Here is a 16,992-nt window from a genome sequence, read left to right on the forward strand (position 1 = left end):
CATGTGATCAGAGCAGGTCATTTTACCATTGTTGCCAGCATGACTATACCAGCTCAGCAAACAGAAATCTAAGTTACTACTGAGAAATTTCACCTTATTTGAGCGGACTTTGCTTTTCCAGTGCGTGATCGGTACATGATTGGAGTGTTTGGGCCGTTAACGACAGAGCAGAACACGCAGCGCAAACACGGACTCGAACATTGAGCAGAGAGCGCAGCGGGTCGTCGACACACACACACACACACACACACACACACACACACACACACACACACACGCGCGCGCGCCACGGAACGGAGAGTGCGGCGGCGCACACGAAGCGGAAAAGCTTTTTTTCGCCATGCAGTCTATTTCATTGTTACAGTGACGACGGGTAAAACACGGGTAAAACCAGAGAATGTCTAATAGGAAAAAACATTAGAATCAGCTGCAGGGCGGGATTTGCGCTGAACGCGGAGACTTCCGCCACTTAATATGTTCGTGTGGAAACACGAAAATGTACCTATGTTCCGCACACAAAATATTGCATTCAGTCATTCGGTACACACGTGCACCGAACCGAAAGCCCTGTACCGAAACGGTTCGGTACGAATACACGTACCGTTACACCCCTAATATATATATATATATATATATATGCTAAATCATGAACACAATGACAGGGTGAAATGGGCTGTGATGCATGGGGCGCCAGGTAAAATCTTGCCTAGGGCAGCAAATTGGTCAGGGCCGGCCCTGATGGACGGTACGTCATGGTACGGGCGTCACGGTTTGGTGCATACATTTACACGGAGAATACACGGTATAAAAATAAATAAAACTCGCGTGCAATTTAATTAATGTAATGTAAAAAAGTAAATTAATGTAATGCGGAACTACTGTTAGATACGCGGGTTCTTTAGGGACACCTAATCTGTAGCTCCGCCTTAGCTCTGAAGAAGGCTGCGATGTAAAGATTGCAATGCTGGAATATGTTGAGCGAGAGGTGTGGGCGCGATCGAAAAGTCGTAAAGTGTTTACTTATATTTGTGTGCGTGTGTGTGTGTGTGTGTGAGTGAGTGTGTGAGGCGCGGCCGCGATCAAACAGTTGAAACATAAAAACATATTCCGTCATTTATCCTAGTTTATGCAGGACATCATTCAAACTGCAAAGTTTAAGTTACTGTTAATTATTTTTTTAAGGAAAACAAATATATATATATAAAAAAATACAAGGCTTAAGACATTTATTTTTCTTTTGGTGGTCCAGCCTGAGACATGCACAAGCCTTCTGCATTTTTTCAAATATTCCAAAACTGAAAATACAGGATGAGAATTAACTGCACAATTACTAGACATGTTTACCTTGGATATTATACAATTTGCAAGCACAATTTGTGAAAAAAAAAAAAAAATGTATATAAAATATTTGTGTATAAATATATACATACACATATATATATATATATATATATATATATATATATATATATATATGTGTGTGTGTGTGTGTGTGTGTATGCATATATATATGTGTGTGTATATATGTGTGTGTGTGTGTGTGTGTGTGTGTGTGTATATATATATATATATATATATATACAGGGGTTAAATTGTGATTTATTATGTGGGGGGGCTCTCCCTAGGGGGGTCCGGGGGTATGCCCCCCCTGGAATTTTTTTTGAAAAATAAACTATTAAATGGCATTTTCTGGAGAGTTTTGTGCAAAGAAATTGAGAAATTGAGTCTTACATGATATGTGAAAAACTGCAAGGTTAAGAGCATATTTGCATTGTTGTAGTATCAACAGGTATTAGGACATTTAGCATTATTACTGTTAATCAAATGCAGTGGTGGAATGTAACAAAGTACAAATACTTCGTTTCTGTAGGCCTACTTTACTTAAGTAGAATCAATAGTGCATACTTTTGACTTTTACTTCGTTACATTTTGCAGCAATTATTATACTTTCTACTCCACTACATTTCTACAACGTTTCGTAACATTTTCTGATCAGTTTTTCCCCTGCCAAAACAGGGATTGAAAAAAATGTCCTGTTTTCGGTGCTGATGCGGTGGTGACGCGTTCATGTAAGGGTGGCGCTGCCAATAAAGCACCTAAAAGCTGTCACAAAGAACCGGCAAAAGTAATGATTATGAATATGTAAAATGTAGCAAGAAGACATTTTAATTGTTTATTAATAAACAAGTGTTTTCTGTGTCAGTGCCCTGTATAGATGAAGTTGACGATGCTATCCTCGCAATCTTCGCAGTAGTGAACTCGCCAGAGAGAAATGCACATTTCATACGGATTAGGCTACACAAGCAGCGGTCTGTTTTCTTTCGTTTTGAATTGTTGTTTAAAAGAAGACCTTCCAAGCTTTCTATAGATATATTTATCAGGTCTGTCAGGCAAGTAGGCTCCCTTATATGCTGAGTTTCGGTTCATTTATGAGACGAGAGTCCAGTTCACTCGCCGGCTCGTCCGTGTCGTGATTATCTATTGTCTATATACTATATTTACTTATTTATTAAATCCAGGTAATTGGTTGATGAAACATTGATTAAAATTAAGATGCAATTAATACAAAACGAAATTAATTTTAAAGAAAGGCTTTGTGCTTTCTGTTTGAGGTCTCAGTGAAAGTTTTAAACAGTCTTTTAGTGCCACTTTCAGAGCGGTCCCGTCCGTAACATTGTTTTTTTCCTCATAAATGCGAACATGAAAAATAAAATAAAATGAATATGTTATGTTCTGTGGAGAGCCAACCCTTCTTCATCCGGTGTGTAGTATTACTTTGGTTTGCAGTGTAATTCACAGAATTACAAAAAAATATTTTGCCACCTAAAAGTTAAAGATTTTTTGTGTCACGTCCACGGCATGTGTAGCCTATTTCCCTCATATTAAACATTCATTATTGCTGCGTACATTTATCCATGTCGGAGTTCTGAGTAGTAGCCTACCTAGATGCGCATGGCATGCGCGAGCGGTGCGCGATCATGGTCGACTGACAACAGGAAGCAGCTGAACAAGAGTACGGCCGTGTCCCGATTGTTCTCATCTCAGCTCCGCCGAGACAAAATAGACATGCCATTTCAAAATCTTTCATTTATAATCAGAAATATGTTTTCAAAAGCATCACTTTCATCAAATTTTATGTGACATTATTTCCAGTAGGCAACTGACTGCAAACGAGCAGGCTTATGTGCCGGGGCTGAGCCCCGGAGAGCCCTGGCCCAATTTAACCACTGTATATATATATATGTGTGTGTGTGTGTGTGTGTGTGTGTGTGTGTGTGTGTGTGTGTGTGTGTATATGAAGAGTTCAGATGCAAAAGCCTCTAAATGCCATCTGAAATTTTCTTCTAGAATGATCATTTTTATGAAGCTTGTATATTTAAGTTAGCTATAGGTGACACACCTGAATGAATGGCTCATTAAGTATGCAGGGGCATTGTCTCATCAGGTGTGTACTACTAAATATGCATGATCGTTTACGCCCCATCCGCATATTGGCTTTCCAAACTAAAAGTGTTTCGCAAAACTTAAATCAATGTATCGTTTTATGTGAATGATTAGGCAGGATGATTTTCACATCATTTTGAAGAAAAAACATCCATTAGTCAAAAGTCTTATTGACATATATTTAGTATGTGTTTTGTGGCCTTATTTCAGAAACTTTCATTTTTAGTTTTTTCAATAACCATGCATAAACATTATTCTCTCAGAATAATGCGGCCGCGATCAAACAGTTGAAACATAAAAACATACTCCGTCATTTATCCTAGTTTATGCAGGACATCATTCAAACTGCAAAGTTTAAGTTACTGTTAATTATTTTTTTAAGGAAAACAAATATATATATAAAAAAAATACAAGGCTTAAGACATTTATTTTTCTTTTGGTGGTCCAGCCTGAGACATGCACAAGCCTTCTGCATTTTTGTTTTGCTTTTCCCTCCATTGTACCGAACTCGTACCGAACCGTGATGTCTGAACCGAGGTATGAACCGAACCGTGACTTCTATGTACCGTTCCACCCCTAAAAGAGAGTGCAGAGTTTTCAAAGAACAGTGGACCAACGATTATTTGTGAAGAATAACTTTAATTAAAACAAAGAATTTACAACTTTTGCAAACCACTAGTAAAGATAAACAAATATGTGCCAGGAATCAAGTGTTGATATAGTAGTGTGGATATAGTAGTGTGGATGGCTGTGCCAGGCTAATAATCTCACAATAAGGCCTGCTGGTGGTCATTTTGGTCTGGGTCATACAATTCTATGTTATATAGCTGACCCGGCCCCGGCCTCCCATCACAGTCAGGAACGATAATGTGGCCCCCAGTGAAAAAAGTTTGGTGACCCCTTAAGCTGTTGACTTTTCTACCTTGAGAAAGAACGTTAAATGAACAACTTAAAAGGGCATGACAAATCATGACATAAGACTGACATCACTCACAACGTACCAATGCATTATCCCTCATGAACAATATAACGTCTGATGTTTGCATACGTGCATACCAGAATACCATTATGACATCCTTCATGAATAAACATGACGTCTGATGATTGTATACATATATACCAAAGTACCATCATGTCACATGCAAATGTAGTCTCAAATACAACAATTTCATTGGCTGCTGTACGTTGTGACGGCCTGTTTCCTTGTGTCTGGTTTGTTCTGTGATGCAGGGGGCGTGGCTATAGCTTGTATAGCTTGAGATTGGGGACACCTGGGCCCAGGTGTTTCACGCCTTCATAAACCTACCACTCTCCTTGTTCCAGTAGAGCCCTTCTCTCCCGTGCATTAATTGTTTTGTTCATGCAACACGCAACAGCATACATTCCATTCATCCAAACACGCACCTCACTCTACTGACCTTACTGATTTTCACACTTCACGGTTGTATTATGTTACGTTAGTTGTTGTATTGGTGTTTTTGTTTAGTTAATAAATTTCATTTTTATGGTTTAAAGCTGCCTCCTACTATTTTTGTCATGGCTTTAGAGCTAGGTCATGACAAAGTGGGGGCTCGTCGATTGGTTTTGATCCGTTATATCGCTTAATTGTTATTTTATTAAGTTTTGGTGTGGGTGTCGTGTTGTTTCTGCTTTTGTTTTGCGATGTCAGGTATCCCATTCCTGCTGTTAGTCAGCCGTTCGAGCACTTGATGATCGACTGTGTTGGCCCTTTACCACGATCAAAGTCTGGCGTTGTTTATTTATTAATGGTGTTGTGTCAGAGCACCCGCTATCCAGCTGTATATCCGTTGTGCACGATTTCAGCTAAGTCAGTGGTCTGTGCTCTTTCTCAGTTTATTCAAATTTTTGGCATTCCAAAAATAATTCAATATGATCGAGGGTCAAACTTCTGTTCTCATGTGTTTGCTCAAGTTTTAAAACAACTTTGAGTTCGACACAATCAAGCCTCGGCGTATCATGCACAGAGCCAGGGGGCGTTAGAACGCTTTCATCAGTCATTGAAATCATTCCTCCGTTCATACTGCACTGAGTTGGGTAGGTTGTGTGCACTGAGTTGGGTAACAGTGTGGTCCGTTCGTGGTCCGTTGGCTGCACTGGCCGACCGTTGGAGGGAGGCAGAGCCTCCTAAGAATTTAACTGACTTCGTGAATGGTTTTTGCCATCGTTTGTACACTGCAGGCAACCTGGCTAAAGAGAAGTTGACTTCGGCACAGGTGAAAATGAAGTCCTGGTATGATAGGAATACAGAGCGGAGGGTTTTTAGTCCAGGTGACCAGGTGCTTGCTTTGGTTCCCTATTATCCAGTTGCCATTTCAAGCCAAGTTTGCAGGACCTTATATGGTGGTGAAACAAGTGACAGAACAAAATTATGCAATTGCTACACCGGATCGCAGGAAAAGCACATAGCTGTGTCATGTGAATTTGTTAAAACCCTATTACTCCCGCACGCCCCAGCCGTCGCTGTGTTGTGCCCCATCAGGTGTGGAAGGTTCTAGGTCAGATTGTGGTCCTCACTGACCACAATCCTTTTATTTTTCTTAATTCGTTAGTGTCCGAACCAGAGATTGATCAGGTGGTCCCTGTTCCTGCAATCGTATTGCCTGGATGTCCGTTACATTAAGGGGACTGACAACGTGGTGGCAGGCACGTTGTCTAGAGCTCCACAGGCGTAATCTACGGTCTTAATGCTCCCCTCTTGCCTTTTCCCATACTCTTAATTTGCTTCCTAGGTGCACGGGTTGCTGAGCTAGGGAAGTGGTAAAGGGGGTGCTGAACTGTGGAACCGGAATAGAACTGATCATTGTCAAGTAACAGGTGTTTGTTGATTTATGTAGCTTTATTGTTTAATATTCACCTTCTGATAGTTTTTTTTTTCTCTATTGAATTATGAATTGAGTTGGCAGTCATATGATGATGACGGGATTCCCTTTGGGACCCCGTTCTTATGGGGGGGGGGGGGGTTGTGACGGCCTGTTGGCCTGGCCTGTTTCCTTGTGTCTGGTTTGTTCTGTGTTGCAGGGGGCGTGGCTATAGCTTGTATTAGAGCCCGACCGATATATCGGTGGGCCGATATTATCGGCCGATATTCGGCATCTTCCTAACTATCGGTATCGGCATTTATAACGGCCGATAAATTAATATTTAAAAAAATGCAGCGTGCAGTGATTTATGCAAGGATGGCGCTGCCAATAAAGCACCTAAAAGCTGTTACAAAGAACTGGCAAAAGTGGCAAAAAAATAACAGCGCGTCCGGTGTAGACACAGTGTTAAAGCACAGTGTTAAAGCTCATTCTGCTACGTTACAACATCAAGCAATATTCCAATAATTTATGTAATTATAACACTTTATATAGGGCCATTTTGCATTAAAAGTAGCCAGATGGAGACGTGACACGTTCAGAATTAATACACTTTTAGTAAACTACAGAACAGCGCGAGCGGGAAGCGGCGCACCTCACGCGGGCAGAGAACGCGTCCGAGAACGGACACTGCACTAGTGATATTAAACACACACACACAGGTCTGTTAAATTAAGCAATACTTTTAAGGTAGTCTAATATTTTTCTGACTAACAAAATTACTGACACAGTAAATGGTAGATTTAAATAAAGAAAAACTAAATTTAAATAAAGAAAAACAAAATATAAATAAAGAAATTAAACGAAATTTAAATAAAGAAAAACGAAATTTAAATAAAGAAATTAAACGAAGTTTAAATAAAGAAATTAAACGAAATTTAAATAAAGAAATTAAATGAAATTTAAATAAATTAAACGAAATTTAAATAAAGAAATTAAACGAAATTTAAATAAAGAAATTAAACAAAATTTAAATAAAGAAAAACGAAATTTAAATAAAGAAATTAAACGAAATTTAAATAAAGAAAAACAAAATTTAAATAAAGAAAAACGAAATTTAAATAAAGAAAAAGAAATTTAAATAAAGGAAAAAACGAAATTTAAATAAAGAAAAACGAAATTAAGTTAAATTCAAAAACGAGATTAATTTAGATTGATAATAACGGGTAAAAAGGCTAATACATTTTGTTTCTATTATTCTATTTTCCACAATGTCAAAGCAACACAGCTTAATCCAAAACACAAACTCAGACATGCACTTCCTCCATACAAACTCCGCTGTTCTGCGCTCTTGCCAGACTCTGGAACACTTGCGCGTCGCATGCATGCATTTTCCGCGTGGCTCGAGCCGCGCCAACACGTGTCTCACGCAGGCAGTGCGCAAACTCCAACCTGTTAACATGGGAGCTGAAATAAAAACGGCCATGCCACGCAGCCAGTGTGTCGCCGGCCTTATTCAAGCGCGAATGAGAACTGTTTCGCGGGGGATCCCAGATGTAACAAAAAATAAATAAAAAAATATTCGAATGTCAAATTTTCAAATCGAATACCAACCCACCGAATGAATATTCGAATATTTGGGTCCAGCCCTAGTTTCACGTTTAGTACATTTTGCTTACTTATTTAAAATAGTATAAAACTACTGTACATATGTAATTATAAACGTTTTCATTATGATATTATTAATTTAACTTTACTAAAAAGATCTGAGCTCTTCCTCCACTGGTAGATATTAGAGAAATTAAGATTAAAAATAGAAGAGTATTTAGAATATAATATAATATAAAATGCAATGCAAACTAGTTTGGTTACAGCTCAAATTCTCATTCTATCATTCACCCTGCCTCCATTACATATCTTTGTCACACAAGTTTTTAATCACTACATTTGAGTTATCATTGCAAAACGTTTATATACTGTATTTATTCTGTTTATACTGTGTATTCTATATTTAGTACCCATCAAAAGTTTGTACACACCAATTGTAAAGTGTGTCCAAACTTACTGTACTATAATACACATAAATAATATTGCTACTGTATTATAATATACACATAAATAATATCGGCCGATATATCGGTATCTGGCTTTTTTTTATCGGTATCGGCATCGGCGCCCAAAAATCCATATCGGTCGGGCTCTAGCTTGTATAGCTTGAGATTGGGGACACCTGGGCCCAGGTGTTTCACGCCTTCATAAACCTACCACTCTCCTTGTTCCAGTAGAGCCCTTCTCTCCGGTGCATTAATTGTTTTGTTCATGCAACAGCATACATTCCATTCATCCAAACACGCACCTCACTCTACTGACCTTACTGATTTTCACACTTCATGGTTGTATTATGTTACGTTAGTTGTTGTATTGGTGATTTTGTTCAGTTAATAAATTTCATTTTTGTGGTTTAAAGCTGTGTCCTACTATTTTTGTCATGGCTTTAGAGCTAGGTCATGACAACGTGTTGTCGCGTTAACAAGGACAAACGGTGCGCGTTGACGCGGTCAAAAATCACGCGTTTCGTTTAAAGACTTTTGACCCCGATCGCCTGCCATAAACGTGAACTCATGAATGAGTGTATGTTGGCCGAAAGCAAAGGTTTATATTGTAAAAAGTTTTAAATATTTGTATTTCTTACACCTATTGTTTCACTTCAGAAACATTGATTCATCAGCTGGGGTTCATCGTGTTCACTTTGTGTAGTTTTTGAATCCACTTGCATCACATGGACTCACAGAGATGGATTATTTGCTAACACTACATTAAGGTTTCATTTGTTACACACAAGTTAACTACATTAGTTAACATAAACGAACCATGAAAGATTCTTCTATAACCAGGGGTGCACATAACTGGTGCTCACGTGTGGTAAAAATAAACGACGCGCAGCAGAAAACATGGAAGGAAGCGCTTTTGAGTACCAACATTTTGGGCCAAAATGTTGGTACTCAAAAGCGCTTCCTTCCATGTTTTCTGCTGCGCATCGTTTATTTTTACCACACATGAGCACCAGTTATGTGCACCCCTGTCTATAACATTTATTAATCTTAATGCATTTTTTTAAATCAAAAGTTGTACAGATGTGGCCATTAAGAATGTGCATCACAGGGAAAGGGATTCGGCGATTCGGCCCATAGTGAAGTTCTCTGGCACATGACCAGTAGGGGGCAGTCCTGTTTCTTTCTCAGTTATAGTGTGTACTGAAGCCAATAATATGCAACAATGTGTTAACCTCTCTCTGGTGTGTACTGACAGCAAGCGACCGAGCTCATAAACGTGTAATGGTAAATGGACTGCATTTATATAGAGCTTTCACAGACCTATTGCCACCTTCATATATAGCCTCACATTCACCCATTCACTCACTCATTCATACACCGACGGCGGTGTCAGCCATGCAAGGCGCCATCCAGCTCGTCGGGAGCAGCTGTGGTTAGGTGTTTAACAATTTAACACATTTATTTGACATTTAAATAACCTATAAAAGATCTTTTGCAAGGTCACAATGATGAAAATGTGACTTATGTAAGTCTAACATAAAATTATATTGCATTTTAATGTCTTTCTTTGCCACAGACATGACCGGTTATGCTTTTTATTCTAAATCACTCACTAATTTATTTTATACAGTTTAAGTAGCAGAAACATCCGCCAAATAATTCTGATATTTTAATAATATTGTTTGTTCATTGGCCACTTAAAAGTACAATCTGTATTATATTTTTTCCAGGGATTAAAAAGAATAATAATAATCCACCGGTTCACTCTGAGCAGAATCAGTCGCCTATTTTAACGTTTCTGTTCCTAAAAATACAGATTAATAACGTTATTTTGTTTTACTTTTTTGTAGCCTAGTTTATAATAAAATAATTATAATATTTAGGCTAAAATACTACTGTGATGCAGAGTCAGAGACGTTCAGATCCATTTGCAGTATTTTAATAGAGAATAGTCAGACAGGCAATAAACAGTAACAGCGTCAAGAATGTCATCCAAGCAATCCAGAATCATAAACAATACCATGCAGAGGTCGGGGCAGGCGGCAGACAAATACACGAGAATGAATAAACAGGCAAGGATCAAGAAACAGGGAATCAAACAATGTAGAATAAACGCTCAGAAATGTTAGCCGGGGCAGAACATGACTTCGCAATGAGTAAGAGTTCAGAGTCAGTTTATATAGAGGGGAGAAGTGGATACACCTGTGCAGGTGATTAGACCTAGGTACGGGGCTGATGGGAAATGAAGTTCAATACTCTGGTGACGGTGTCCTTCGGTGATCGGAGAGAGCCACAGAGGTGCGATCTATGACAACTACTAATAATAATAATTTCTCTCTTTTCTTTACTTTTTTTAATGCCATGGCAGCTTCTATGGATATATATTCAAGGCGAGAAACAGGTTTTTATTTATTTAAATAAAACTAAATAAGATGCCAAATTAATTAATTTAGAGTGAAAAAGCCTACATTTCTCATTCGGCATGAATCCAAATGTTTCATTATTTGCGAATCAAGCTAAACTATTAGGCCTATTATTTAGGCTAAGCTTTGTAGGCTACTTGGCATTATTGACGTAAAATATAATTTTCCCATATAACAGCACAGTGAGGCCGTGGTCACGCTAAACCAGTGGTTCTCAATTCCAGTCCTCGTGACCCACTGCTCTGCACATTTTGTATGTCTCCCTTATTTAACACACCTTAACCAGATCATCAGCTCATTAGGAGAGACTCCATGAACTGAACTGAGTGTGTCCGAGCTTCGTTCCGGCCATGTCCGGAATAAAGAGTAGCCTGTCACACAGTAAGATTTAGGATTTTGACCCTATATCTCGCAGTCACAGACCGTATCAACGTCAGTGAGCTATACTTATTGTATTTCGCCACAGGGTGTCACTGTGGCCTCAACCCTTCACCTTTGCTTTACTCTGATTGCTATGTCTGAGGTAAACCACGCCCTCCTCATTACCCTACGCAGGAAGAAATAAATGAAGAAATAAATAAATGTAGAAATACATAAATGTATAAATAAATAAATGTAGAAATAAATAAATGTAGAAATAAATAAATGTAGAAATGAATAAAATGTATAAATAAATAAAAGAATAAATAAATAAATATGGGAAAAAATAAATATATACATAAATAAGGAAATAAATGTATAAATAATTATTTATTTTCGTTTTTTTGCTTTTCTATGTATATTTATTTATACATTTATTTATTTCTTTTTTCTTTTTTACATTTATTTGTATATTTATTTATGTATTTATTTATTTTTAATATTGGCAGCTTTGGAATTCCATAACCATATGTTTGGTCTAAAACGCAACTGCTCTCATGTATTGCCGCAGGACAGCAAATGTGAGTAAATTCTGTCATGTTTTCAGGACTGTGATATGAAAAGTGTGCAATGTAGAATATTTTTAGCAACAGTGTAAAAGTGAATAGCACATAACAGGCACAATACTGGTATAAACATGAATATCTATTAGTACTATATGTGTCACATGCGTAAATTTTACGTCATCGTTTTTAAATACTACCGGTTTCACAGACCACACTACAACGTGAAAAAGTCGTTTTCAAAATTCAAATGTATCCACTTTAGAGTGCGTTTTCAAAAAAGCTTTGTTTTCATTAATAAAAACGCCGTCTCAGTGTGGACGGAAGGCCAAAACGGAGAGAAAAGACATGGCCTTAATTAACCCCCTGGGGTCGGCGATTGCTTCATGACCAGCTCACTTTTTTTCTTATCAGTGTATAATACTCTGTTGATTTGGATCTTACATATAAGTGTTATACATCATTCGATCCTGTTAAGTGTCTATTTTTTTTGTGTATACTCACAATAAAAACAAAGTGTTGTGCTTTTTGCCAAAATAAAGAAAAATAAACATGATGACAGTTCTGCTTTCTCTCTGTCAGTGAAGTCCATTCTGAAACGCGTCTGAAAATGAACTGTAACTCAGTGAATACTCAGTCACACAGGCATAAAGCTTGAATTCTTTTATTTTAAATGAAGTAATTTATATAAAAAACAAATATTCGCAGTTTATGTAATCTGTATGAAAAGAGAGATGTCAGTCGTTCTCATTATAGCTCATTATCTGCTAATGTGAACACGCCCATGGAGAGCACGCGCTATTCAAACGCAAATGATCTGAGGCAATCCATACAAACGTGTTAACGCCCACATCAGCTGGATAAAACACATCAAGTTAAAGGTGGGGTATGTAATTCTCTTTTTTGGCCATTTTTTCAAAATCACTTGAAATCCTATTCCTAACCCACTTACAGCCACTGAGTTAGAAGCACTGAAATGAAAATTAAGCAATTTAATCATCTGTGGAATGGGCAGGACTCGAAAAACTCCAGCCAATCATTTCCAAGACCACCTAGAATCATTGGACAGTAAGTGCATCAATCAAACGGTCGTACCATACCCCCCTCCCCCCATCCATGTCCATGTTCTTCGAATGGTTGGAGTCAAAGGAAAGAAGGTAGGACCATTTGAGTTGTGTATTTTCAAAATCTGCCGGCCGTTTAGCAAATCACATACCCCACCTTTAAAGAAACACATTCTTTACTTGTGGTACCCTCTCATTGACACACCTGAATGAAAGGCTTGTCATGCATATGCAGGTCATTGTCTTCTCATGTGTGAACCACATCATTATTCATGATCATTCACGCCCCCACGCATATTGCCTTTGCAAACAAAATGTGTCTTACAAAATTTAAATCAATGTATTGTGCCCTTATTTCAGAAACTTTGATTTTTTTAGTTTTTTCAATAACCATCTTATTAACCTGGAGTCCCAGTCTCTGTCACAATAATCATATATGTAATGTTTTAGGCCTATTGGCAGATATCCGTTTAAAATGAAGGCAATGGCATATAAAGAACCTTTTTTCCATATCCACTTAAGTTTCTCAGATTGCACTCTAGTAACATTTGTGTGGTCCAGGTAGCTTTGCATAAAAAATGGTTGTCAAGGCTACTTTTACTTTTAAGTAAATTTTCAAGCCTGTACTTTGTTACTAGAGTAAAGAAGTTAAATCAGTACTTCTACTTTTACCAGAGTATTTTTTAACACAAGAATCTGTACTTCTACTTGAGTACGGGAAGTGAGTACTTTTGCCATCTCTGCAAAGTGTGTTTTTCAGTGTGACTATCAGAACTGCAGAATCACCTTAATGAGGAGCAGCTCATGTGTTCAGTCATTTACAGATCAAACACATGAACAATGACACACTCTTCACTCTCAGATCAAAACAGAAATCTTTGTTTTTCTTAATTATGTTTTTAATTTGTGCATTATCTATTTTTTTAAACAATGAATTCAATATATCAGTAAGTTCAACTGTTATTCTAAGAGATTATGTCTCTATGTGAGGGAGAAAGATTATATAAAACTGATAAAATGAAATACATTGAAAACATCTGTTTTTTCACTAAATATAAATGTATTAACATATAAATTAAATTTAAATTAATATAAAAAAGTCTACATATAAATGTTTATATACATACATTATAAATGCATATATTTTAAAATAAATTTCTCACATATATATCTCATATAAAAACGGTTAAGTAGATTACAAATCAGGTCAGATAGCTGGAGGGTTTAAAAGCTGAAGTGTGACTCATATTTTTTTTTTTTTAAACCATTAATTTATAATGTTTAAGTAAGAAGTGTTATGTTTTAACAGTGATGCTTGTTCTCAGTGTGACTTACCGAGCTGATCTAGTTGCTGTAACCACAGGCATCAGCTTCTGAAGAACTTCATCTCCAGTGTTTTGTGTGATACTAATTGAAAATAAAAAATAAATAAGTTAATTATTCATGCTAACAATAATAATAATAATAATTCATATCATAAGTAAATAATACATTATACCTTCCTAAATACCCTCAAATATTTGTTTTGTTAAACACTGCTTTATAAAGGACATGTGAAAAAGTTGTTTTAGTATCTATAACTGTAGAAGCCTCTAGGGGCAAGAAAAAAAGTATTTTTGTACCTGCATCAGCAAATTATTTGTAAAAATAAATTAAGCACACAAGTTTGTTTGCTTGTTACTTGTTTATTTACCTACTTGCTTATGTAATAATTTACTTAGTTTTATTGTCACAGGAAATGATGCGCACAAAATGTGAATCATTGTCCATCATTTTGCCAGCAACTGGTGATAAAGAAAAATGATGAGACATTATTAATCTAATGTATTTTCTTAATACTTCTCTTGTTGCCCCTAGTGAAAAAAATTCATATTTTCATGAATCAAGAAGTGTTTTGTGTTCAACAAGTTGTCTTTGAAATGAGAAGTAAGCTAATCTAATCTTTATCCTCACAGCGCGTCAGTTATGCGGTGATGCACTATAAAATTATTGCAGGGCAAATGAACTGTAATATTAATGATAAAAGTAGCCTAATAATAATAATAACAGTAATGTAATATGCCCTGCGCGCCAGTCCGCTACGCCACTGTGAAGAGCTAAACGCCACCAGAAACGGCATCAAGGCGATTAACTGTTTTATCAAGTTTACTTTGGCATCCACGTGACATAATTTTCATCGTCAGGAGGATCCGCTTTTAGCCCAATTTTTGTGATCGCGCAGACGGTGCGCACACAACAGTCAAATGAGTTTACTTTGAAAGGCTCGCGCACTCAACTAGAAAATGAAGTTACACGGGTCCTTCTGAGGCTTGTAGACTCGAGTCCTCAGCATTAAACACTAGAATGAGACGCTCTAGTAAGTGTGCATGGCTACGTCACATGTTCCTGCCCCACGGTCACGGCACAAAAATACAATTAAAAATTAATTTATGAAAAATACTTCCTATTAAATATCTTTATATTAACTGGCTTTTTTATTAATGCAAAGAGAGGGAGTAAAATCTTTCCGTGGCAGGGGCAGCTGCCACCGGCGCCTGTCACTCGACCTGCCACCGCTATAGACCCCTTTTGCGCGGACGTCACAGTTACGTCACGGCGCTAGCTGGAGGCAAAACAAACGGAAAACTGGAGGTGGCCAATACAAACCAGCACAGATTCGGCTACATAATAAGGAGCTTAAATTATTATTTTTATTATTAAATGTCATCTTGTTGTGTTGTTGGGTGCAAGAATCGATGAAAAATGAGTATGCTGTATCTGGAATTTTTATTTATAGAAAATATTCATATCATTAAAATTGCACCGTACTGTCACTATTTACATTGTCGTCTTCTTGGCGCTGGCTAGGCAGAACGTACCACACAAGTCTTTACATGACCATTCATTCAGCACATAGTTATAGGCATCTAAATATATATGCCCTCAGTTTCTCTTTACCCTCGGTTTCTCTATCGGGTAGGTGTAGAAGTCAGGCCACTCAATCGGAGGTTAACGTTAATCCTGTCAGATCGTCAATTGACTGAGCGTGTACGGTCATCTGGTTCCGTCCGTTAAAATTAACTTTTGCAAATAACAATCGCGGTCCTGGACAGTGGTGACTTTGCACATTAAGACATAATCGGATTTTCTCCAGTCATTGTTAAAAAAACAAGCTAACAAAACTTGTAAACTAGCGTTAGTGAAGCGGCCAGAGGGATCTTTCTGCCTCCAGCTAAGCCCCGCCCACACAAATACGTCACCATGTTTACCAACTGTAAAAGGGTCTATATGTGCCTGTCACTTGACCCGTCACGGCTATACGCGGCTGTCCCACGACCCGTCACGGCTATACGCGCCTGTCCCGCGAATGGTATATGGTATAAATGGTATATCACTTTCGACCAAAAGGTGGCGCAGTTACGAAATCGATGTGATGTGGTCAGAGTGAGGTGACAATGACAAACCTTACCAGTGGCATTACAATAGGCAGATTTATTCAAAAGTTATCAACATTTTTGGAAAAAATGTATAACTTTTGACCAGAAGGTGGCACTGACTTGAAATCTTTTGACTATCCTTTGAATTACAAAATAGGCTACAATGAAATAGCTTGGCCGTGACTAATGTCTCAGTAGTCCAACAGTAGCTAGTGCAAGTTTACCTTAAGATAGCATGCAGTGAGGTTGGCTTGATATAGCCTATAATGATTATTATTACTATATTTATTATTATTATTATCATCATTATCAATATTATTATTGGTATTATTATTATTATTATTAGGCTAAGCCTAGCCTACTACTATATTGTGTAGGCAAGGCTACATGTAGAATTACAACTACTAGCCCATGACATCTTTATTTAACCATGAGTGACAGGCGCATATAGCCGTGACGGGTTGCGGGACCTGCGCATATACCCGTGACCATGGGTGGCGCTAGGGAGGGGCTAGCAGGTGCTTCAGCACCCCCAAGAAAGACCAAAGCACCCCGATAGCACCCCCAAAAATAATTTCTGGAAGCAATTATATTCAGGCTGTATTCTATGGACGCCCTGAACCGCATTTTGAAGAAAAAAAAGAAAACTTATCTTGTTATTTCGAGATAAGTCGTTATTTCAACATAATATCTCATTATTTCGACATAAGTCGTTATTTCGACATAAGAAGTCGTTATTTAGACATAATATCTCGTTATTTCGACATAATAAGGGGACATTCTAAACTACATTATGCAACATTAAGTGTTCTTATAATGGTTTTCTATGGGAGGAAAATGCTTAATGTG

General features: G+C 37.6%; 1 protein-coding gene across 2 annotated transcripts in view; it reads right to left on the bottom strand.

Annotated features, from left to right (window-relative positions):
• LOC307159014 (NACHT, LRR and PYD domains-containing protein 3-like) overlaps positions 1-16,992 on the bottom strand; it is a 322,697-nt gene that overhangs the window by 292,632 nt on the left and 13,073 nt on the right. For both annotated transcript variants that reach the window (XM_079872095.1, XM_079872096.1), the window contains exon 7: positions 14,063-14,134. In XM_079872095.1, coding sequence (XP_079728221.1) covers positions 14,063-14,134 — 72 coding nt within the window. The remainder of the gene's footprint in view (positions 1-14,062; positions 14,135-16,992) is intronic.

The sequence above is a fragment of the Squalius cephalus genome, assembly GCF_949319135.1.
Source record: "Squalius cephalus genome assembly, chromosome: 5".
Lineage (NCBI taxonomy): Eukaryota > Metazoa > Chordata > Actinopteri > Cypriniformes > Leuciscidae > Squalius > Squalius cephalus.